The 26,302-nt window shown below is 38.3% G+C and overlaps 1 protein-coding gene across 4 annotated transcripts in view; it reads left to right on the top strand.

Annotated features, from left to right (window-relative positions):
• The window catches only part of smap1 (small ArfGAP 1), a 108,011-nt gene that overhangs the window by 78,626 nt on the left and 3,083 nt on the right, over positions 1-26,302 (top strand). For 2 of the 4 annotated variants that reach the window (XM_069886158.1, XM_069886160.1), the window contains 3 exons: positions 5,241-5,368; positions 9,402-9,576; positions 20,204-20,517. In XM_069886158.1, the coding sequence (XP_069742259.1) occupies positions 5,241-5,368; positions 9,402-9,576; positions 20,204-20,517 (617 nt within the window). Of the gene's footprint in view, positions 1-5,240; positions 5,369-9,401; positions 9,577-20,203; positions 20,518-24,805; positions 24,934-26,302 lie in introns of those variants that run through there. The other 2 variants (XM_069886161.1, XM_069886159.1) reach the window with 2 other exon arrangements.

The following is a 26,302-nucleotide window of genomic DNA, read 5'->3' on the forward strand; positions in this document are numbered from 1 at the left end:
TGGAGATGAGAAAACATTTTTTTACCCAGAGAAGTGTGAATCTGTGGAATGCTCTGCCACAGAGGGTGGTAAAGGCAGATTCGCTGATTATGTTCAAAAGAGAGTTAGATAAGACTCTAGTGGGCAAAGGAGTTAAGGGTTATGGGGATAAATAAGGCTGGAAAGGGGTACTGATGGTAGTGATCAGCCATGATCTGTAAAATGGCGGTGCTGGCTCGACAGGCCGAAGGGCCTACTCCAGCTCCTATTGTCTATTGTCTATTGATTAATGAGGGAAAATCGGAGTACGTCATATTGCAAACTAGTGAGATTTATGTTTTAAAAGCTAATAAAGTGAACATTAGTACCCCAAACAATTTTTTATGGGATCAATGGGAAATCAGGACATGGTAGATAAATGGATTCTTACATGGGTCTTCATTACACCTCCTGCAGTTAGCATCCCTCAAAAATTTGAAAACCAGGAATTAGCAAGCAGAGATCTAGCAATTGTAATATGTGATAAAGTGTGAAACTATCCTTTTTGGTAAGAAAAATCTAAACCAACATGTTATCCAACAGGGGACAGATTGCAGAAATCTGCAATGCAGAAGGATCTAGGAGTTCTAATGCATGATTGACAACAGTAATGTATTTCATCATGAGGGGGAATTAAGGAGATAATCCCATTTTAAAGGGCATTGTGAGATCACATCTGGAGTAGAGTATTCTTTCCCTATTAAAGGAAAGATGTTAATACATTATAAACAGTTCAGAGAAGAGTTACCAGATTAGAACATCAGGCTATATTTTATTGACTGAAGATTGCCATTCGACACAATCATATCAGCAAACTTTAAGGCTAAAGAATCTGGGACTCTGTACCTCTGCAACTGGATCCTCAACTTCCTCATTGGCAGACCCCAATCAGCTTAGTTTCCTACATTCATGACTGCATTGCAAATTCAGCTCCAACGCAATCTGTAAATTTGCCAATGAAATGATGTGTCTGAATACGTGATTGAGATTGAGTATCTGATTGTTGTGTGGTAAGAGAAGTGGAGGGTTACCTTTTTGATGAGGGAAGTCAGAACAACAATGTTTAGGATATTTTTGGGAACACGTCCAGTCAAGTGATATGGGTAGAACTTGTAAACAAGAGGGGAATGATCACTTTGGGATAGTCAGTGGGAATTGGAGGAGCATATGTGGATAGCTATTAGAATAATAGTGTAGTATTACTGAAAGATTTTAAATCCCTAATATTGACTGGGGTATTCATATTGCAAAGGGCTTGAGTGGGGTGGAATTTAAGTGTCCAAGAGAGCTTCCTAAATCAATATTTGCACGTAGTTATTTGTATTAGCATTTTTTTTTAAATTCTGGTTGGAGGCTAATTGTATTTCATTGGCTTGTATTTTACTTGACACAATAAGTTGAATCTAATCTAATATATTGAGGGCCACAGAGGGTGCAGCATGAGATCTCCTCTCAGGGAACAGAATAGGGCAAATGACTAAAGTGAAAGTGTGGGGGGTGGGGGGGGGGAGGGTGGTGGAGGCCTGTGACCAGTGGTGTGCCACAGGAGTCAGTACTGCATCTACTGTTGTCTATTAATGACTTGGCTGGCAATATAGTTAATATGATTCATAAATTTGTGGATGACGCCAAAATTGATGGTGTAATGGACAGTGAGGAAAGATATTGTTTTCAACTGGATCTAGATCTGTTGGGAAGATTGGCTAAGGAGTAACAAACAGGAATTTCATTCTTAAAAGTGTGACGTAAAACCAAGGTAGGACTTGCAGGATTAATGGTAGGAACCTGGAGAGTGTTGTGGAAAAGAGAGACATGCATTGTTCCTTGAGAGTGGCAACTTGGGTATAAAGGATGGTGAAGAAGGAGTTTGGCATGCTTGCCTTTATTGGATGGAGTATTGAGTCTAAAAGTTGGGACTTCAGGTTAGATAGGCATTTTAATTCCCTTGAGTTGAAGGGTGATCACATAGAGGTTATAAATCATAGGGGCATGACTAAAGTGAATAGTCAGTCTATTTCTCATGGTAGATTATTCTAAAGACAGAGGAAATGGTTTTAAGGCGAGAAGGGAAAAATTTAAGAGTGACTTAAGAGGCGACGATTTCCACACAGAGGATGGCCTGTATCTGAAATGAGCTATGAGGAAGTGATAACGGACATAATTTTGATGTTTGAAAGATATTATGACAGAATATGGATAGGAAAGGCTTAGAAGGATCTGGGCAAATGCAGGTAAATGGGACTAGTGCAGAATGCAAACTTGATAGGCACAGACTAATTGGGCTGCAGAACCTGTTCTGTGCTGTCTAATTGTAAGGGTAGGGTTTGACTTTTGGATCATGTGGATCTGTTGACAAGAGGACGAGAGATGATTAACAAGGCCTACATTAGCAGTGGCATAGAATAAAATTCCAGGGAGTTTATGGTGAAACAATGTAAAGTACTGTGTACGTTTCTCGTCATTACAGGATGTGGAGTTGAAGTATTTTTATTGTGAGGAAGAGCAAGATGGGCTGGCTTTGTTTTCCATGGAGTGGGAAGTTTGAGGATGACCTGAATGAAGCAAACAAAATTACAGTACAAGGTGCACAATTGAGTAAATAGTAAGATGCTTTTCTCTTCAGGTAACATATTTGACGAGAGGACATAGATTAAGGGAAGAATTGGAAGAAGAATGTTTTCACCCAGAGGGTGATTGGATCTGTAATAATTAGTCTGGCATCTTCAATCATATCATTTATATACATTGTAATAGAAGTGTGGTCTCTACCACTGGTTCCTATCCTCTAACAAATCATCAGTACTCATTTCTAGAAGATGAAACCTATCATTACATTTTTAGGTTGCTAGGGGACTTGTCTGGTCAACCCATATTGATGCAATGGCCAAGAAAGCACACCAGTGCCCCTACTTCTTCAGAAGCATGAGGAAATTTGGCATGTCAGATGCAACTTTGAAAGCATCTTATCAGGCGCTGCACTGAATTACTCTATCTAAGACCACAAGAAACTGTAAAGGGTTGTGAATGTGGCTCAAGCTCTCATGCTAAATCCCTTACCTTCCATCAACTTCAACTATAACTCCCACTGCCTTGGAAAAGCAGTTAACATATTAAAAAACATATCCCACCCTGACCACACTCTCTTCACCTCACCGCCCTCCCCCCCACCCCCCCCCCCCCCCCCCCCACTGCACCGTTAGGTCAAAGATTTATAAGTATGAACAGATTCTAGGACAGGCTCCAGAATGAATTCCTAAATGGTAAAATGATGATGCCTTTGCTCCATACCAACTGATCTCTCTGTAGTTCATCACTTTTGTGCTGTGCGGTACTATGTATGAAGTGTTTACTGGTCTCCGCACAAAACAACCTTCGTCACTGCATCTTGGTAGATGTAACAATAAACTTGAGGTTGGGAAAATTAGTGATTTGAAAGTGAAATGGTTTTTAAAAATTTCATTTGAGAAATATGTGAAAAGGGGTAACAAAACTATAAACAATATGCTTGACCATTAATTCTGTTCAGGTTATAACTGAATCAGTGACTACTACTTTTGAACTTTGTGCTGGAGAAAAATTTGCGCAGAGCTTTTGTGTATCTATGCCACATTCAGACTGGTAAATTGTTGTGCGTATCCTATTTTGGTGCTGTGATAAAGGTTGGATAATTCTAGGTCGACAGTATTATTCCTGAGGAACTGGTAGATCCAGAATAAATAAATATTTAGTTTCTCAGTGATAGCTGTTATATTTGGAAATCTTAATGCATTTTGGCCCCTATTCAGTCATGCACATACAAAGATTGTTTAGTTTTATGGGACATGTGCCTGTTCTGGATGATGCTGAGAAGGCGACACCATTTGTGGATGGTGTGGATAATAGTATATTCCGGCTATCATTTAAACTGGGCTGCTTAATGTTCCTGTTGTACAGCCTCAAAATTCTTAAGGCCATTCCGAATGCTGCTTTATTTCAAGTGGTAATGGGTCAGGGATTCCCAGGTGTCAGTTACACTCTTTTCAAGAGGATTTGAGAACATCTTTGAATTATTTCCTCTTCCACCTTTTCCATTTTTTGCTGTGATGGAGCTTTGAGCAGAGAGTTTATTATGAGAGTCTGGTGTCATTTGTATGAACAACATAGCTCACACTGACTGCAATTAGAGTATTAGTGGTGGAGATATTGCCCTGGCAGAGGATGTTGCTGTTGGTTGGTTTATCCGTCCAGTGGAATTGGAGGGCGTAGAGGTTTATAAAATCATGAGGGGCATGAATAAAGTTTACAAAATCATGAAGGGCAGGTTGGCAGCAAAATCTCATCCCTTCATGCTGAACATTGTCTTACCTCAGGGCTCCACGCTTAGTCAACTATCGACTCATGACTACATCACCAGATTCAGCTCAAACAGAATTATCAAATTTGCAGACGATACAATTGTTGGCCCCATCGGCAACAGAGAGTAGGTTAGGAGGCTCGTTAAATGGTGCGAGACCAACAACTCTTCACTACACATCAATGGATCTGTTGTGGAGATGAGTAAGTTTGTTTGTGTACATATAACGGACAACTTATCATGGACCTAGAACATTTCATCATTAGTCAAGAAAGTCCAGCAATGCCTATACATCCTAAGCAGGTTGAGGAGGGCAAGACTAGCGGCCTCCATCTTTATAACATTTTATAGAAGTGCATTTGAGAGTGTCCAGTCATTGTGTGATATGGTAGCTGCAAAGCATCAGACCAGGTCAATACAGATAATCATTTAAATAGTCGATAAGATTACTGGGATCTCCCTTTCTTCTATTGATGACATTTACTGGGAAAATTGCCTAAGTAGGGCTTAAAAAATAATTGAGGGTCCCTATCATGCATCACACGGTATCTTTAAACTCCTACCGTCGGGAAGGAAATAGAGGAGAGTCAAAATCTAGGAAATGGCTTCTTTCCGCAGGCTGTGAGATTGATGAACGGTATCCTGCGTCCTTGGGTCACGTAAATAAAACAAGTAAATTATTCTAAAATATTTGATACGTTTTTCAATTTTTATGAAAAATGTTGGTTCTGTGCTCTGTATTTTGTGTGTGTTTAGGGCGGTCTGAAGAAACGCTGTTTCATTTGGTTGTATAAGTACGATCATAGGACAAAGTTAAACATTCTAAAAAATCTAAATCTTGTACAACCTATCCTTGTGAACTAAAACTTCTTGATTTTCTCTCATCAAGATACACCTATTGAAGCTCCAGTTGCTAATGGAAACACCGCTTCAAATACAACCTTGAATGATGACCTTGATATTTTTGGCCCCATGATTTCTAATCCTCTTCCAACATCAGATCTACAGTTGCACCCGGTAAGTAAGCTATGATGAGTGTTAGATAGTTTTTTTTTTTCCCCCCCCCCTCTGGGCTTTTAATGAAGGGAGATGATGTTGTAGGTTTCTCCACTTCAACTGTTCTATTACTGTTTCAGTGGTTGTTTTGAAGTTTTTTTTGGATATATTTGATGAGACCCCAAAGACTTGTGTACCTTTGTGTTTTTGTACCTTCTGTGTCACATGGATTCTGTTTGAGACAAAGTTATTTATTGTCCAGTTTTTCTCCAGTTAAATACAAATGAGAAATACTTGTTCAGGGTCTCGCCCATCTCCTGTTGCTCCACTCATAGACTACTTTGTTGCTCTTTAAGGGGCTCTAGTCTCTCATGAGTTACTCTTTTGCCTTTAATATAAGATTCTAATCTTTTGAAATTCTTCTCAACCTGATATGCCAAACAGTAACTCTCAATCAACCTCTGCAAGTTCCTGTTTCATGCCATCAGAACTGCCTGACTAAAGAATTACCTATCATTTCTGACTTGCTCTCCTCAGCTGCAGATTGAGTTGTGCCTCTGATCTGACTGCTAATGCTATTTTCCCCAGAGGCTATCTCCACCCACTGCCCCTCCAAGACAGTACATTGGTTTGAAAGGGGACAGCCACAGTGAACTCTGCTGTCTCGGGGATGTCATCCACCCATCTATCTGCCTCTCTTCTGCAGAGTCTACTCCCGTTGGCAGACCAAATTCATGATTAAACAGCCCATTAATGCCAATGTTTTCAGTTCTCAAGAAGAAAATTATCCATTCACAAATATCTTCAACCCCCATGTATTCAAGAAATTGTGCTTGCAGATTTTGTGACGCTGGAGCATTTCTAAGCTTACTGTTTATTAGATTTAATGTTTTTGTGTGGTTTGGTAAAAAGCAGGGAAGTTTGTTTTGACAGTGGGAATGGTTTATACAGTTTGTCTTTCTGGTTGGTTTCCCAGTTGATTTAGATCAAGTTGTTACCTTAAACTTTTCATTTGGACTTTATTTGAATCCTGGGTGCCTCTCAGAATTAACTGCTTAGCTTGATGCTTACATTAGGCAGCTCTGTGGAACTGATCATAGAGTATTATTTTCCAAGACCAGTGTATCCAAAGGGTCCTGCTCGCTTGTCATTGTTACTAGTTGTGTATGAGGATTAGTATTTGAAACGTGAGAATCATTTTTAAAAACTGATTGGTTAAAATGTTGATTATTGCCTAGTGCTCATGGAAAGTTTTATCAGGTACTGCATCCTTGATTGATGAATCTACTCTGTACATTCCAAGAGGGAAATATGTCTCTGAAGCTTCCAATTAAATTTAGTTCAGAATAACTTGGTTTAAAAGAAGAATTGTAACAATGACCTTTATTGTTTTGTAATTTTTCCAGATCTACCTTTCATTGTTTATGGAAGATATGATTGAGTCAAAAAGTACTTGTAGAAAATATTAACAAAATGGTGTCTCATTCTGCAGTTTTCTTTAAGCTTTGAGTTCTGAACAATTGGCACGGTTGGATGGTGACGTAGTGATCACCTCGATGTGTGTTTTTTGTCATAAATTACCTGTCTATATTTGGTTTCAGAATGCCAAACTCCTGTTGGTTATTTGCAAAATGTAGTCATAGGTTAATCAAACCAGTGTAAAATCCAAGTTACCAAACCATCTAAATTAGTGAATCCTCTGGTCTTATTTTAACATGCGTTTTCTTTTGTGACTATTTTAGAAAATGACAGAAACAAAAGAAAAATTTTTTGTTTAAACAAAGTACTAGGATGCATTAACAGTGATGTTTTACCGCATGAAAACAGGCCACTCATCCCAGCTTGTCAATGTTGGTCAGGTGTCTACCCAAATTTGTTCTATTTACTGGCATTTGGCCCATATCCCTCCAAACATTTCTTATTCACTCATCCTCAATGTTCTATGCTTGTTTTGAAAGGACCCCCGTGAGTCCCCACAGCTCCCAGCGACTCTGGTGCGAGTGTTAGAGGCTGAATTTGTATAGGATCTTCAGGAGGGTGAATCCTAAGAAAGGATCCAGCCAAGATGGTGTTTCTGGCGGTGTTATTAAGACCTGTGTGAACTGACTGGCTAGAGGTCATGCAGTTATCTTCAACCTCTTGCTACAGTCGGTGATTGAAGAGGGCTTGCATTATTCCAGTGACCAAAAATAGCACGGTGACACTGATGGTCAGTGGCACTGATGCCCACTGTGATGAAGTGCTGTGAGAGGTTGGTATAGAGCACAACTCTGCAAGTTCATCTCAGTAAAGGCATGGGCCCACTTCAATTCTCTTACCATCACAAGTCAATGGCAGATGCCATCTCACTGGCCCTCCACTCTGATGACCTGGATCACAGGAACACCTACATCAGACTGTTGTTCATTGGCTACAGTTCAACATTCAACTCAATCTTCAAGTCCATTGATGACACCACTATTGTTGGCCAAATAACTAGAAATTGAGTCAGAATACAGATCCAGATTGGAAATCTGGTTTGGTGCTGCCAGAACAACAATCTTGCTTTCAGGGCCACCAAAACCAAGGAGCTTTTTGTTGATTTTAAGAAGGGGAGGCTGAGAGTCCATGCAACTCACCACATGTAGATATAGGGGGTTTAAAACTTCTTTTTCCTAGGTCCATATTTCAGAAGACCTCTTCTAGAGCCATCATGCTGAAGTAACTGTGAAGAAGGCACATCATTGCATCCTCTTTCCAAGAAGTGTGAGGGAATTTGGTCTGTCATCAAAAACGCTATTAAATTTCCACAGGTGCATTGTGGAAAGTATACTGACTGGTTATATCCAAGCCTGGTTTGGGAATTTGACTGCCCAAGAATGCAGAAGGCTTAAGAACGTAACAAACAGATCTTTGACCTGCATCTACCTCCCATATTTGAGGTGCAGTCTAAAGAAGGCAGCCAACATCATAAAGGACCCCCGTCACCCTGATTACAACCTCTTCTCTCACTGCTACCTTTGGGCAGAAGATAGACATCCGAAAACCAGCCCCTCAAGGTTCAAGAACAGTTTTTTTTCCAACACCTATCAGTCTCTTGAACCTCCCCTTGTTACACTGTTCAGGGACTGCTCCACACCACTGCATTATGGCAAAGTTTTTTATTACATTTATATGACTGTGAATTTTTTTTTAATTTAATGTCTCTCTTTAATTCAATTAAGTATACTATTGCATTTGTTTTTTTGTTCTTTTTACAAAGTTCTTTTTCAGCTGCAGCAAGAAAGAATTTTTGTGCACATGTACTTTGTATATGACAATAAACTCAATTTTTAATAACTTGCATGCCATTCCTATCACAATAAACTTTTCTTGCCGTTCTTTGTATCAAAAACTTACAGTTTTGAAAAGCTTGTCCTACAGTGGCACCTCTTAGTGCATTAAGAAAGAAGTATTGAGTTGTATTGTGAGCTAACATATGTGGAATAATAGCTCAAAATCCTGAAAATTTGTATTTTTAGTTGAATGTTCTCTGCCACCTGGCAGTATTCTTGGTAAGTGCAAGCATACCCTGAATAACATGGTTAATATGTTCCAAACAAGTTCAGTGCTATGGATAACAGCACTGCTCAAAGCAATATCACAATGTTCCAATCCTATAAAAGGGATATATAAAACTGATCTTTATTGGCAATAAGTGACCATCATTTATTTAAGAAAATATTTATCTAATGCTGTATGCTTAAATTTAAATAGATTTGCGTCAAGATAGTTCACGGAGCCTGATCACAGAGAAGACAGCAATAATTTTCAACACAGCTACTTAACTCCCTCTATTCTATAGTTCAGTGCCTATATTTCAAATATTTTAATCTAGAGTCTCGCAAAGTAGTATGAGGTGATTTAAATAACAACAATAATAAAACTTTAACTTTGCAAATTTAAAACTGTGGGTCAGAAATTTCAAACCACGTTATATTAAAACTTGCGCTTTTTGAAAAAGTATTAAACAGAGTATGCCTGTACATTTATCTGTGGATCTTTGTATTTATTTTAATTAACCTTTTGTTCACAGCCCACTACCACTAAGCCAACAGGAACAACCTTATCTGCCGCAGCAGGAGATCTTGATCTTTTTATTGAACCAACCACAAAATCAGAAGACCCTAAGAAACAACTCTCAAAGGATTCGATTTTATCATTATATGGTACAGGAACAATACAGCAGCAGCAACAACAAGGCACCCCAGGTAAAGGACTGAAAGTTTGGAACACAATGCATTGACAGAAAAATATCTATGCCTGATGCATTAATATTTCCATAAAGGAGCATTGCTGTAATACTTTCAAATTAGTGAAATTTAGAAGATGAATATACTTGCAAGCTATTCCTAAACTATGGATCAGAGATTTTATTTGAATCAAGCATACAATCTTGAATAAACATAAAACACAAGAGCAACATTTTCAACAAGACCTTGCAAGATTTTGAGCTTGGAATTTTTGAGGCCATCTAATGCTGATGGATACGATGGTGTTCTTCCCAACAGTTATAATTTTTCTGTGATGTAGGAATTCTTGTGTGCTATCATTTACATTTCTTTCAACTAGCCTTTCTTCTTACCACAAATAATTTTAATTCTCATGTGTTTCATATTATCGTAAGTTTTGCATCTTCACCTTGACAATTATTAATGAAATTCATGTTTTTGATTTGTTGTCAGCGTGCATTACATCCCATACAACCTTGAGATTCTTTTTTTCCTGCATGCAAGGCAGAATTATCACTTATTGGTAATTATATTAAAACTATATTGGTACTCCCTGACTTGCAACTGTAATTTGGATGAAAGGATCAGTCACATCTCGAAATGGATGTATGTCGGAATTGTGCTATTTATGTTGTATTTGACAAATTATAACAGGGATACAGGCCATGTAAGAGCCAAAATGTGCGTACTTACCTTGTTAGTTGGTGTCCCGAAGTCCATAGGCTGGGCACGACCATCTTGATTCCTGTGCGCATACATGAGTCTTTGGCACATGTGCAGTGGGTTCGTGAATTGGAGTTCGGTGGGCACATGCGCAAGAGTTAAGGTTGCAAATTCAAAATCGTTAGGGCACTTAACTGTCACACATGTGCCCACCAAACTCCAATATGCGAACTGTGCATGCACCAACCGAAGACTCCTCATGTGCACAGGAATCAAGATAGCTGTGCCCAGCCTACAGACACTGGGATGCTGACTAACGAGGTAAGTACGCACATTTTGGGTCTTGCATATCCTTATTCCTGTCATTGTTTGTCAAATACAACATAAACCACATAAGTTTTACTTTTTTCTATATTTTTTTAACAAATTTTCAGTCGTATGTGCAAATGAATGCAAGTCGCATAGGTCGCAAGTCGGGGAGGTCTTGTACATGTAAACAACTGTGCAATGCAGAGAGGAAAAAAAAGTGCATAAGTAAGTGTCCTTAAATGAGTCCCCTGATTGAGTTTATTGTTGAGAAGTCTGATGGTGAAGGAGTAGCAGCTGTCCCTCAACTTATGGGTGTGAGTTTTGTGGCACCTATACCTCTTTCCTGATGGTAGAAGCAAGAATAGAGCGAGTGCTGGGTGGAGTGGATGATTGCTGCTGCTCTGCAATGGCACCATACCCTGTAGATGTTCTCGATGGTGGGGAGGGTTTTGCCTTTGATATCCTGGGCTGTGTCCACTACCTTTGGCAGGGCTTTACACTCAGGGTATTGGTATCCCCATACCAGATCGTGATGAAACCAGTCAGCATACTTTCCACCACACGTCTGTAGAAATTTGCCAGGGTTTCCAATGTCGTACCAAGCCTCTGCAAACTCCTGAGGAAGAAGAGGTGCTGATGTGCTTTTTTCACGATGCCATTTGGGTGTTGGGTCCATGAACGATTCTCTGAGATTGTGATTCCTAAGAACTTAAATTTGCTCACCCTCTCCACCTCTGATTTCCTCACTGAAAATGTGCGTACTTACCTTGATTCCTGTGCGCATACATGAGTCTTTGGCACATGCGCAGTGGGTTCGTGTATTGGAGTTTGGATAGCACATGCGCGAGAGTTAAGGTTGCAAATTCAATATCATTAGGGCACTTAACTGTCACACATGCGCCAACCAATACGCGAACTGTGCATGCACCAACCGAAGATTCCTCATGTGCACAGGAATCAAGATAGCCAATGTCCTACCAAGCCTCTGGTACACACCTGGTTTTCTTTATTGATCTAAAGATAGATTTATAAAAATGGTCACTGTACAAGTAGCACCATGAGGTCCGTGTTACTCAGATTGAATTATCCTTTGATAAATTAAAATCTCAACAAAATGTTTTATTCACATAAATGTTCAATTAAAATTATAATCTATAATGGTCAAGTTGAGTCTTGGTTGTAGCTTGAGAGAATGTATAACTGCCATCATGTTCCATGTCCCTGCATTTCCCTGCAAAGCTTAAAAATATCCTCAAACAGTTATTCTGTACACTTTTCCAACCTTAATTGAAGGAAAAAGACTTTGTTTGCTGCTGCTATTGAATTACATCAGCTGAATGTTTCCTGAAAGACTAGTACAGTTTTTAATTCCTACAATCCTTGCAGAAATTTACTAAGCAATTAATATCTTTATAAATGATTGCCATTTGATTAACCCTTTCTTTCCACAGCACATAACCTCCCTCAAGTAAAGAAATCACTTGTGAAAAATTGTTCATAGCTATAAATGACTGCCTTCTCCCCCAGTTAAGTGATGTTACAGAGCTGATAACTGGTGGCATTATTTCTGTTAGTTCTCAGCTCAGCTTTGCAAGAATATAGAATGCTGCTAATCAACAACAGTTCTCATTTGAAATTTCTCAGTGCTGTGATTTGTTTAAATTAATTGGTAATAATTGTCCTAATTCCCCCACAGAAATTAAACGTCAGCATTTGTAGTCAACTGTAGACACCACCAAATTGAACATTAGTTTTAATTTTAGGTCAGCATTCTCGTTTATTGAAAATGGCCTTGTTCATTGCTCAGTATATTTTCAAATGTTTTGTTTAAAACAATGATAAACCTAATGGGTTAATCATTTCAAAGATACATACCTGCATTACCTTTGGATTTTCTGTTAAATGGCTGCTTCCTTATAACTATTAGGAGAGGGCAGTATTTGTGGAAACCTCCTGAGTACAAACTTGATTTTCACCCATTTCCACTGTCCCCACCCCCTCCCACCTCTCCTGTACTGAATATTTCATTTAATGTGGTCATTGTGCTGTCTGAATGGAGTACTATTGTCAAATATCTTGTAACTATCAAGATAAGTTTCAGGTTCTGGGTGTCTTTCAGCCTGCATCATCTTGAAACAGCCTTTTTCCAGTTGAAAGTGTGTACTGGATAGTCTCTTTGTGTAAAGCCAACCAGTCATGTACAAAACCGAAGTTGTTTACTTTGTACTTCTATCTTGTAGAATCCATTCTTCACCCTTGAAATATGGAAGTAATGGCTATTCAATGAAAAGTTGACTCAGTATTAGATTAATTAGTAATAATGACTTTATTTTAAAAAGTACATGATCGGGTGAAACGTTTTCTCTGACATCCAGCTCAGGAATGTTTAGTTCACAACATTTTTATTTCTTCATTTGCACGAATGTGTCCCTGGTACAGGTACTCCCTGACTTACGACTGTAATTGGGATCGGTTGTATCTCAGAACGGATGCAAGTCAGAATTTTGCCCGCACACGTCGAGTACCCGTCTTAAAGCAAACTTTTTAATCAAATCTTTTTTCCATCATAGATTTTTGTTGTATTTGACAAGTTATTACAGGGATACAAGGCATGTAAGGGCCAAAATGTGTATATTTACCTTGTTATTTGGCATTCCGGGGTTCGTAGGCTGGGTGTAGCCATCTTGATTTCTATGTGTATGCTTGAGTCTTCGGTTGGCGTATTGGATTTCACTTGGCGCATGCACAGAGGATTTGTGTGTTGGGAGTTCGGTTTATGCATGCGTGAGAGTTAGGTGCCCTGCCGATACTGAATTTGTGCCCTTAACTCTCACACATGCACCAACCAAACTCCAATTTGTGAACGCATGCGCAACCGAAGACTCACACATGCACACAGGATGGCCGCACCCAGCCTATGGACTCTGGAACACTGACTAACAAGGTAAGTACGTACATTTTGGCTCTTACATGATTTGTATCCCTGTTATGGATTGTCAAATACAACATAAACCGCGTAAATTTTATATTTTTTCTAATATGTGTATGTATGTATGTATGTATACACACATACATAAAATCTGGTCATATGTGCGGATGGACGTAAGTTGAGTCAGTTGTAAGTCAGGGAGCATCTGTATCCTGGAGTTGGATCTCTGCATGTCGGATCAATGCATTTTGTTTCCATATATTTACAGTCTGCAAGACCTCTGAATCTGGGGCAAATTTTACCTCTAGGGCAGTGATCTTGTATGGGTCGAGTAGTATTTGGAGTACACATTGAAATGTGCAGCTTCTCCTGAAGTATGATCTCAGCACACTGTAATCAGTCAACCTGCCCTAAAGAGGACTTGTGAATAGTTCTTTGGTATTGGTAAGAAAACAACTGTTGTCTAAATTATGCTATTAGTATGGCCAAAATGTCTTAAGTTTGGTCATTTCATTTACTGGTCATTTCATTTACTGCTCAAGCTATGCTTCAGAGCTCGCTCTTGTATCCAAAAGGTAAAGATAATTTTACTGTCATTAATTATAGTAATTAAGTTTGTTCAGATATTTGGAAGTGACAAATATTAATTTCACCACAAGAGAAAAGCACATTTTGTTCTGGAATTGAAATGTTTTTCAAGTGCAGCATACAGATTGAGACACATCACACAGGTCAAGTGACAGCATTTAGAAGGTGAATAAAATCCACAATGAAACAGCTTTATATTATAGATCTATACTTGGGTTGCATGTGTCATGGTAAACAGAACATAGAACGTACAACGCAGTACAGGCCCTTCGGTCCTCGATGTTGTGCCCACCCATATATCCCTTTAAAAAAAAAAGTACAAACCCTATCCTGTAGCCCTCCATTTTTCTTTCATGTGCTTGTCTAAAAGTCTCTTAAATGCCCCTCATGTTTCAGCGTCCACCACCATTCCAGGCACCCACAACTCTCTGTTTTAAAAAAAAACACTTATTCCTGATGTCTCCCCTAAACTTGCCTCCCCTAACTTTGTGCATATGTCCGCTAGTGTTTGCCATTCTTGCCCTGGGAAACAGGGTGGAAACTGTCCACCCTATCTATGCTCTCTTAATCTTGTAGATCTCTATTAAGTCGCCTCTCATCCTTCTACGGACCAAAGAGAAAAGTCCCCAATCTGCTAACCTTGCCTCATAAAATGTGTTTTCCAATCCAGGTAACAACCTGGCAAATCTCCTCTGCACCCTCTCCATGGCTTCTACATCCTTCCTATAATGAGGTGACCAGAACTGAACACAATATTCCAAATGTGGTCTCACCAGAGATTTGTAGAGTTGCAACATGACCACTCGACTTCTGAATTCAATCCCCCTATTAATGTTTCTCCAACTTCCTACGTGATACATTATCTTTGTGTTTAGCTTGAAGTTGTCTATCATAATTGCCTTTTTTTTTCAGGAAACATCTTTTGAAAAAATGTTGTCCAGTATTATCAATGATTCTATCCTCCAAGAACTTTTTAGACAAATATCTCTGATTCATTAAGGTTCTTATTTAGGAAAGCGCCCTGCTGGATTTTAAAAGAAATTGGTGAAGTATAAAGATAAGGAAATGTACTAAATATCATTTGCCAAGTTGCAAGTCTAATGTCTCTTTACATTTATTATCAAAGAGTAGAATTTTAAATGCATGTTATGAATAATAAATAGTTCAACGACACTATTTTCCAGTCTTTTTTTCTTTTAAAGAGGCCTTATATTGGCAACAGCTGCATTTATTTGAATTTAGAGATGCATCACGGTACTTCCCTTCCTGCCCAAGATCCTGTGATGCTCAAATACACGTATGTGATCAATTAACCTACTAACCCAGTCCGTTACTGGAATGTGGAAGGAAACAGGGCCACCCAGATGGAACAAACCTATGAAAACACAGATTCAAACCCAAGCTGCTAGTGCTGTTATCACATTGTGCTAACCACTCCACTAACAGTGTCTCCTTGTTGGACATGTTCAAATTAACTCACCCCCATAACAAGAATTATAATATTTTTGATGGAAGTTGATGTATTTTAGTATTTTCTCGAGGCAGTAACATGCACAAAACATATGCTTTGGGATCCAGGAGGTGGTTCAGATTGTGATCTGCATCAGTGTGTGGGAAAGATTTGCATTGGAGGGAGTGTTGGGTTTGTGAGGGGAAGTACAATGTGTGTTCAATTATGATGAGCTAATTCCCTTTGTACAGAGCAATTGAACCGGAAAATGTGGACTTCTCACATCTAATGAGCAGAAGTATTATTTCAGGAAACAAGTAGTGGGGGATGGGGGTGGAGGCATATCTTGAATTTTGGAAATATGAAATAAAAATAGAAAATCGACTGTGAGGATTTTCAAAATTTATTGTTTCGTTACCACTCAATTGATGGAACAGCTCCCCAGGTGAAAACAGGAAAATTTTGGGATACAGTACATTTGAGTAGTGAATTCAGACAGGAATACCAAGTGACTTTGAGCCTTTTTTTTTCTGGAGCTATCAATAGTTTCTTTGACTTTGCTTGTGAAATTTCTGTTCACTGTAGTGCTACTTTCCAGAATACAAATTGGTTATTGCACTCTTGGTCTTGATCTCTAAACACTCACGGGTACCCAGTACCACCTGGTACTTTTTCTAAAAAAAACATTCTGCCAGGCTGGTGCTGTGCCAGGAACCTGTGTCACCCTACATCATTGATGTGATCATTTCATTGCTGAATAGATTGGTGCAAAGTATATCACTGAGCCAATATACAGGGTTTGCTTGTTGGTGGTGCAGCTACTCAACGCTAAGATGGGGGCTCAGCGCTGTACTCTTGCCAGTATGCTGGGTGTGATCATTTTCCAGGGCCTGGAAGTAACTGTTCCATGTGTTGACAGACTGCTTGGATCCTGTGTGACCTGTCAGGTATTTTGGAAGCTGTTGTCTCCCTGCTTTACCTCTGCACTTCAGAGATTTATCTAGAGCAGCATGCTCAATAGAAGAGCCATACAACAAATCAGAGATACAACTTGAAATTTTGTCTATTTGTATGAAAGACAAGCGCATCTGATATTGTGTATGAGTTATTGTACTGTGCAAACTAGGAATAAAATATGCCAAGCTTGATATTTTGGTTGAAGGCAGATGTATTTCTGAACTACAATTGGAAGGGGAAATGTTAGTTTTGCCTAATTGTACAGTGGTCCACACAGTTGGAAGCATGGATGTGAACATTGGCCAGAGCACGATGGGAGCTTATTTTAAATGTGTAGCTCACAGGCACAATGAACGAAGAAGAAAAGTAGCTTTGCACAGTATATTTTTACCACATGGAATGATAAAGGTGCTCTGCAATTTCTTTTTTGTATAACAATGACAATTTGGACTCTGCACGATTCCATGAAAAGTGGATTGTTTACATTAGAGTCATTTAATTTTACAGCACAGAAAATGGATGTTTGGCCCAACTTGCCAATGCTGACCAAGGTGCCTACCTAAACTATACCCATTTTCCTGCATTTGGCTTGTATCCTTCTAAACTTTTCCCATCCTTGTACCTGTCTAAATGCCTTTTGAATATTGTAATTGGGCCCACCTCTCCCACTTCCTCTGGCAATTTTTTTCCACATATCTCCACCCTCTGCAAAAAAAGGTGGTCCTCAGCTCCCTTTTAAATCTTCACCCTCAAATCTATTACCTAGAGTTTTAGATTTCCCTTCACCGTGGGAAAAAGCCTATTACTGCACACAAAACTCTAAGGTCTCACAATCGGCTTGTACAGGTGTAAGGTGACTTCCCAACTGTACTTAGTGGCTCTACGTATGAAGGAGAGTGTCTTCACTTGTGTACTTGGGACAATACCTTCATGCAACTATTTACTTGTACCTCCTTCTCACCCACCTCCCATTCATTATGCCATTATTATCACCATCTCATCAGATTCCACTTCTGGAAACTTTTGTCTCACTCCATCCTGTATGACTCATTTCTTTCCTTTTTTTGCTCTTACCTCTCTCTCCCTTTGGAGAGAAACTGCTTTACAACACACCATGTTGAAACCTGAGAAATAACTTGGTTTCTGAGAATAATCTACTTTTTGGACTATTTCCTTCATTATCTTTTTATCTTTCTGTACTTTAGATGAAAACTGATTATCATAGAATAGGAAAGCAGAGGAAAATCGATTGGCCTATCAATTCTGCACTGGCCTGTTAGCCCACTTGCTCACCCTTCTCCAGACCTCTATTTGTTTTTTAAAAAATATACAGCAAATCCTTTAATCCTGCACACTATTGGTGTCCAGACTATTGGATGTTGTATTAATGCCTCATATTTAATTCACATTTTCTGAAAATTTTGTATGGTTTAATAATTTTACAGTATATCTGTAAAGGGAACTCAAGAACCGGGGCTAAGGTATGTTTAACAGGAGCTTGGGACCAGAACCGTGCCTTTAAAGGGAACACAGGAAGCAAAGACCTGTCAAGTGGATGGAGAGCATAAGAGCAGGTATATTACCAGTTGGAAGGGACTGCAGGAACTGGAGCCACAAGTAGAGGGGGGGGGGGGTGGGGGGGAGAATTTTGAAACCTGGGCCCTGACAAACAGACAGAGGGCACAGGAACTAGAACACACCAAATGCTTGGTAGTGTGGAAAACAATGCCTTTAAAAATAAAATCCGTGTTTAAATGCACCTGTCCATTTTCCTCATTCGTTTCACGAGAGCCTTATGGTGAACTAATGGGATTTCAGATGGTGTAATTGTAAGCACTTCATTTACATGTGCTCTCTATGTATGGTGATCAGAAAGGGACACAGTACTTACTATGTTTTAAAAGTTCAACATTTTCTAATATATTTATTATCTGTCTTGTAAAGACCAGGCCTATATTTTTTTGTGGCCTCTTAAAAGATAGGTGGACAAATAGTCTGCAGTCACTCACTCCACCCCGAACGACTTATCTTCCTCCACCATACCCATTTTTTCTCTTGCCCTTCTCTCCCCTTGCCTCTCGTGTTTCACCAATCCAACATAGGGCTCCTGAGTCACCCCTCCCACCCTATCCTCGTTACATTGTGTTTGTTTATCCTACTTTGTGCATATTCTTCATGATGTGTGTTATTTCACTAGAAAGCTGACTCATTAAGATCATGGCAAAAGAAGCAATTGTTCACACTTTAGATGTGCCTATTTTTTGCATTTATATTTCATTTTGTAGAGCAGGCTATGATTTCAAGGGTCAATGGAGTTCACTGGTATTTACACCTTTTTGATATAATATGTGAATTATCCTTGGGTTAACTGATTCTTGTACTCAAGTGTTGAACCAAGGCACTGTAGTATCTAATGCACCATGCACCAAACCAATTTGTGTTTGCAGTTTCCAGACCACTTCTGGACTGCCTGTATGTTAGAGAGGAATATCAAACCGGCTTACCCATGGAAGTCCTCTTCCTAACAACAGGATTCCCCCAACTTGGTTCCCTACCCAATGACCTTCAGAGATTAAACATTTGTTCCTGGAAGTGGGTAGTGACTTATTTCTGTGCCGACATTGCAGATGTGGGCAATCAGATGTGTGTATATATAAAAAAATAATTAGGGATTGAAGAATAATTGTTGAAAATGTAAATCATCTTGGTCAAGTATTCCTTGTGAAATGCTCTGTGTCCCTTCCCATTTTGTCCACTCCCTTCCAAAATAATCTCACTGAAAAGTTCATTTATTATAAAAAGTATAAAATTCCTCCCCGATAACTCAATTGAAAATAATGCAAATGAACCAAAAAGTCTGTACACATAGACATGTATAGATGTAACACTTCTTACTGTTTTATGGAATATGTTGCTTGTCAAGAATTGATTTAACTTTCTCAAGGGAAAATCCACATTTTAGTTAATGATACCTGACTTGATAAAGCTCTATTCCCAGACTCTTGGATACTTCCTCTGCCCTTTCTTTTTTGCAGTAATTTTTGAGGGCCTTCTACTAGTTGTAAAGTAGTTCTTTCCCTTTTTCTAACACTTTATACCTGGGGAATAATTCTTCTATGAGGCCAGATTTGAGGGATCATTATTCATTCAGAGCCATATTTTTGCCAAACCACATCCTGTTACTGAAATAGATTCAATCAAAATTTATTTTTACAGACCATATAACCTTCACTCGGTATCATTCATATTGCTTATTGCCTTTTTTTTTATACCCTGTAATTTTCAGGCTATCTATTCACTTTACTGAATGAATGACCACTGACCAGGGATGCTTAGATTGACTGGAAATGGACTACTACAACAGGCCATTTTTTAAAAAATGAATGTTCAATATGTCTGAATTTGAATAATTTAATCTCCCAATAGGAGTGCAATGAACTACAGGAATTTCTATTTGTGTGTAGTGTTTCATACATCTTTAATATGTGTACAATTTTAAAATGGCCACATTTTCTGCATGTCCAGAGTTGATTGGTGTCCCCCTTGTTACATCACTGTGAATCCACAATGACGTTTCATGGGATTACCAGGAATTTGATCCTCAATGAAAGAACAGCAGTTGACATCCAAATCGCAGTTATGTATATCATGCAGGGGAATTTGAAGCTTATGACCTTGCCATCATAAATTGTTTATTATTTTGCTTGCAGCAGCTGTGTTCATGGCACCTTCTCCAATGCCATTTGTCTCACACTCTACGACCAGCTATCCTAATTTCCAAACCCTTGGAGCGCCTATGCCTGCACCCTCTGGCATGATGGGGAATATGATAGGACAGTCGGTTGGAATAATGGGGCAGCCAGCAGGGATGCTGGTTGGGATTGGAATGCCAAATGGATTCATGGGTAATACACAGACTGGTGTCATCAGAGTCCCAGAGAACGTGGTGGGTCCCCAAGGAGGAGTGGTGGGAAATTCATACGGCGTACAACCAAGCCAGCAACCACAGTGGAACCTTGGTCAGGTCAGTGAAGTCTAGTGTTCATTTAGTAGAAGAATGAAATGAGATACTATGCAACAATGTTATCGATTAAAATATTAAACTGAATTGTTGTTTGGTGAACTTAAAATTATCATTTGGATTTAGCTGTGGAAGTCTGCTATGTTGTTGTGACAAATCTAGTTGGTTATTGTTAAGTGTTTTATAAGCTTTTTTTCCAATTAAAATGCACAGTTGGTTCTGCAAGGGAACCTGCCATGATGTGACATTAACTATAATCACAAAGAGTAACTCAGACTTTCCGAACCTACCACTCCCAAGTCTTCCTCTGTAACGTTGATATCTGTATTGGGGCTGCTTTCTGCACGTGCAGAACTTGTCTATTTTATGAGCTTTTATCTACACCCTGCTCTGAAATTCACTTGGACTATTTCTGACACTTTCCCCTTTGAAGATCCCTCTGTCTCCCTTGGTGGACAAGCATACTGACACTGACTCCCACAGCTATCTTCATTGCACTTAATCCCACCCACCCTGTCTCTTGTAAGAATGCCTCTCCTTTCCCCTTCCTTTCTACCCTCATATCAGATTCCAGCACTGGCAGCCTTTGTCTTCTCACCCTGTATGACTCGTCTTCCTCCATCTGACCCCTTTGTTTTTATTGCCTCTCTCTCTCTTTGTCTGTATCTACCTATCTACTACCTCTCTCTGTTATGCTTCACCTCTCCTTTGATCACTGGTCCCACATGGGTCTGTCTTACACCTTCCACACTATCTTTACACTTGCACGTGCCCAGTCTCAATATCAGGTTTAGGCCCAAAACATTGGCCTTTCTTTTTCCCTCACTGATGCTGCTCTAGCAGATTGTGTTTAGCTTCAGATTCATCGCTCATCGCTGAGTTTCTTCTTGTTCAGTAATTCCTCTCCATTGCAGTATTTTCTTTCTTTTTGGCTAATACTTTATATGACACCATTAGAGCTTTTTTAAAAAAACACAAGTGTCATTCCAAAGAATGGTCTGTTAACTGCAGCTCAGTACCAAAACTTTCGTTTTGTGAATTTAGACTTCAATTTTTGTTATTCATTGGAATCAGATGTTCTGTATCAGGTTTGGCAAGAAATAATTTGAGAGAATGATGCAAATGTGGTTTTCAGGTTAAATTTTTCAAATATTCTTTCTGCTGCGACATTATATAATTACGGTAGTTATTGTGGGAAAAATAGCAACACCTATTTGACACACTAATTGAACGCGATAAGCCATTTGCCTAGCGAACTGACCTGTGTAGAGGAGAATTTGGAAAAGAGTAAAGGTGCCAGAACAGTTTGAAAAGTCGAGTGTGATTTCTTCCATTCTATGAAGATGATTTTACATGCCCCAAAAACAAAGTACATGATTATTAACAAATCCCACCTGAATGCCTTTGTGCATACACCACTTGAAATGAGAATTTAGGGCCATTGAATAAACTCAGCTGTTCATGTATTTTAAAGTACCTTTACACAACTGTCCTTTGATTGTTGTGTTTTATTAGGACTTGAATTACATTGTATCATTTCCTTTTCTCTTAAGGCAATAGTTTATATTGAGAATTTTTATCTTAATTCTCTTTACATAAGTGTGCATTTTTCATTGCAGAGGACTCTATAGAGCCAATTTTAAACAATGTCCAGTATTCATAGGTTTGTGAATTGACTATTTTTTTTAAAAATAGCCTGACTTTCTTCCATTGAACTGCACCATTCCCCGCAGAACATCTTGGGTCACAGATATACCATTAGAATACACCCCTCCACTGCCCTTTATCTTCCATGATCAAACCAACACTGAGTATTGGAAAATAACATCTTTAATTTTCCCCTTCTAAACCCTAAAGACGCAAGATTGATCTTACACCATCAATTATGTTCAGGATGAGAAGACCAGCTCAGGAATTAAATAATGATTTGCTGCCGGTAGTGGTGGTGGAAGGCAGATATAATAGGATCTTTCAAGGGATTATTAGATGGGCACATGGAACTGTGGAAACAGGAGCATTATACAATAGGGAAATTGTAGGCTGTTGTGAGAGTATATTATTAGGTAGACACAACAGTCGCAATCCCATTCTCTACCAGAATCATTTTCAAATGCATTTATTACAGTTATGCCAAAAAAAGATAAGGATCTGTTAAAACCTGCATTTTATAGACAGATCAATTATTGAATGCAGATTATAAAATTATTTCTAAAATCAGTAAATAGATTAGGTCAATACTTAGTAAATTTAACGTCTATAGATCGAACAGGGTTTGTTAAAAAGTGGCAATCTGAGGATAATGTTGTTAGATTGATTAGTTTCATTCATTTAGCTCAGAAAATGGGTTACTTATCTGTGGCAGTAGCATTAGATGCAGAGAAGGCTTTTGATAGGTTAGAATGAAATTTTTTGTATAGAGTATTGGAAAAGTTTTGCTTTGAGCCGACATTTATAAATTGGGTTAAAACTACATAAAAATCCGTCTGCAAAGGTGGTGACTAATGGACAAATTTCTACTCCTTTTAAATTAACTAGATCAAGTAGACAGGGATGTCCTTTATCGCCAGTCTTGTTTATTTTGGCAATAGAGCCTTTAGCACAATTAATATTCATGATTTTAAGATTAAGAATATAAAGATTAATCAAGAAGAATACAAAATACATTTGTTTGCTGATGATCTGGTTTATTTGACAGACCCTACGAATTTGCTGTGTCAATTACGTATAAAGATTGGAAGAGTATGGCGAAGTATCTAGATATAAGATTTATTGGATTAAAAGTGAAATTTTGCCCTTCAGTTAAGGGTGACTATACTCAATGCAAAAGAGCTCAATTTAAGTGGCCAGATGCTGGAATTAAATATTTAGGTATTAGGGTCGATATTGATTTTAATAATTTATATCATTTGAACTTTTTGCCATTACTTAATAAAATTAAAGAGGATTAGAATAGATGGAATATTCTACCTATAGTAGGTAGAATTAATTGTATCAAAACAAATATTTTCCCTAGAATCAATTTTTTTTTCATTCGATTCCCATCTTAATTCCTCAAAAATCTTTTAAAGACTTATTAGTGTGGCGCAATGGGCTAATTAAATATATGCTTATAAAATGGATTAGAATTGGGTTAGCTGTTAGGTTGCATGCATTTTACAGACAGAACAATGCCTTTCAAAGTTCCACGGGCAGGTGCAAACAGAAGGTTCTGGGCTTTAGCAACATTTGCAAGCACATCCCAGAAACTGAAACATTTGCAGAGTTGGGGTCATGTGTTTTTTGTAACTGGAAATTGCAAAATTTGCAAACTCAAACCAAGAAATAACAGTGCCTGGAACATCAGGAGGGGATGGGCAGAGAACCAGAGAGGAGTTAGCAGAAGACAGTCTGAGAAAGGCTGGACAGAAGAGGAGCCTGCTAAAAAGGCTTCCTTTTTCAAGACTGGGTAGAGTTCTACTATGGTATCCTGAGTATACTCTCTGTGGAAATCAGGAGTGATGGTTAGTCTTCCCAGGGTGGTAAAGAGGAGAAGAACTCTGTGAGAAGAACCTGGAAAAAAGACAAGTTTCTTCTGGAAGACTGTCCTGTTTGGGGTGTCCAACCCTCCACAACTTTCCTGCCTGGCAATTCTAAGTAAGGCACTGAAGTTTGCTTGAATGTAATGACTATTTGCACAGAATTGAAGATTACTGGAAACTAGCCTTGGAAACGTGGACAGTGTAAGAGGGGACAGTAAAAAGGACTTTCTTGAAAACACATTACACACACTTGCACTTAGATTAGGTTGGGGGAGTGGGAATGGATATGGATTGCGTAAATTACTTGGTGTTGATAAATTAAGTGTTGATCTTGTTCTATACTGAGGGAATTAAACTAATTTTTAAGGAGCCATTACTTTGGTGTATTTTTATTGCTGCTGGTATTTGGGGTTTTATGGGAAGGGAAAATGGCGAGGGATTATTTAGAAAAATTGACTTGGAAGTTTGAATTGGGAGGCTTACAACATCCCCATTTTAAGAATTATAAGGCAGCTCAATTGAGATTTATTAATGTACTGTTTGGTGTGAATAAAATTCTTGCTTGGGTTAATATAGAACTTAGTAAAATAGGAGAAAGTAATATACAGGATTTTATTTACGAGGAATTTGAAATTATTGATGGGAAGTAGAGATACACCTGTTTTGAAACATTTAATTGAACTATGGAATAAAATTGATTATGAAATAGATGCAAAAGGTTTAATTTCACGAAAAATGCCTTTGTCAAAATAAACTTATTCCATTTTCTACAGATAATCAATTTCTGTGGAGTTGGGTGCGGATGAGTATTGAGAGAATAGAAAATTGTTTTGAAGCTGGAAGATTTATAACCTTTGAACGAATGGAGAATAAATTTAATGTGTCAAATAATACTTTTTTCTGTTATTATCAAGTTAAGGCTTTTTTGACTAATAAGATAGATCCTAGTTTGCTATTACTTATCCAGAGTGAATTGGAATTATTGATTCGTAATGGTAATGTGAATAAATTTATTTCTGGAATGTATCATTTACTTCAAAAGAAATCCCCTAAACTAAGGTACAGAAGTCAAGATTAAGATGGGAAGTGGATTTAAATAGACAAATAGATGAGAAAGATTGGATGCAATTATGTAGAGATATGACAAAAGTTATTAATGTAGATATAGGTTGGTTCAATACAGTTTTTGCATCAGCTATATTTAACTCCTCAAAAAAAATTTTTTAATTGAACCCTTTATTATCATATTTATATTTTAGATGTGGTCAAGAAGTTGGATCATTTTTGCATTCTACTTGCGAGTGTCTTAAAGTTAAACATTTTTGGAGCGACTGACAGGGGTTAAGTTCCTACAGGATCCGATGTCATTTTTGTTGGGTAGTATTAGAACTATAATGCCTAAATTGAAATTAACTATGTATCAAATTGAATTTTTACAAATTGTTTTAGCAGTTTCTAGAAAGTGTATAGCTATTACTTGGAACAGGCACGTACGTGAATTTTCTGCGGTTTTCCACATTTTTAAAATCCATTTTGCTTGTTTTTGAATTATTTCCATGTTCAGGAGCTCGAATCAGGGCCCATTGGTCTTCTCACTGCAACCTTAGAACAGAAGTGCAGTTGACCCCAGGTTGCTGGCAGCGGCAGCTGCAGGACACCCTAGGCTGCCGGTGGTGGCAGCTTTAGGACCTCGGTGGGGAGGTGTCAGTGATTGACAGAGGCCAGCAATTTTTCTTTGAAAGTTAGGAACGAGATGGAATAAAGCAGTGAAGTGATCATTGTAACCGGGAACAAGGTGGAATAAAGCTGCAAACACACCATGAAGGTAGCAAAAAGGCATGGAGAAAGAATAAATTGGCAAATCCCTGCATGGACAAACATTTTCAAAATCAATAAAATAATAAAAATGTTATTAGTATACAGTGACATATTCACATTGTGTAATGTCCATTTTTACTTTGAAATGCAATAAAAGAGGCTTGAAACTGGTAATTTTGTGTGTAAATTACTTAGAATTTACAAAATAAATATCAGGTATTTTGGAAAGTATGGAATCCACATTTGCAAATTTTTAATAGACTCTGAATACCCCATCTCTTGATAACCTCCAGCAGCATTATATTATTAAAACATTTCATTATATAGTTTAATTCAATTTTTTTTCTTTTCTATTTTCTATCTCTTTTCCTTTTGGGGGGGGGGTGTTGTATACCACATGCATAATTTTTGAAAGTTTTTTTATTGAAAGAAATGTATTTACTACAAAATCA

Source organism: Narcine bancroftii, chromosome 6 (assembly GCF_036971445.1).
Source record: "Narcine bancroftii isolate sNarBan1 chromosome 6, sNarBan1.hap1, whole genome shotgun sequence".
NCBI lineage: Eukaryota > Metazoa > Chordata > Chondrichthyes > Torpediniformes > Narcinidae > Narcine > Narcine bancroftii.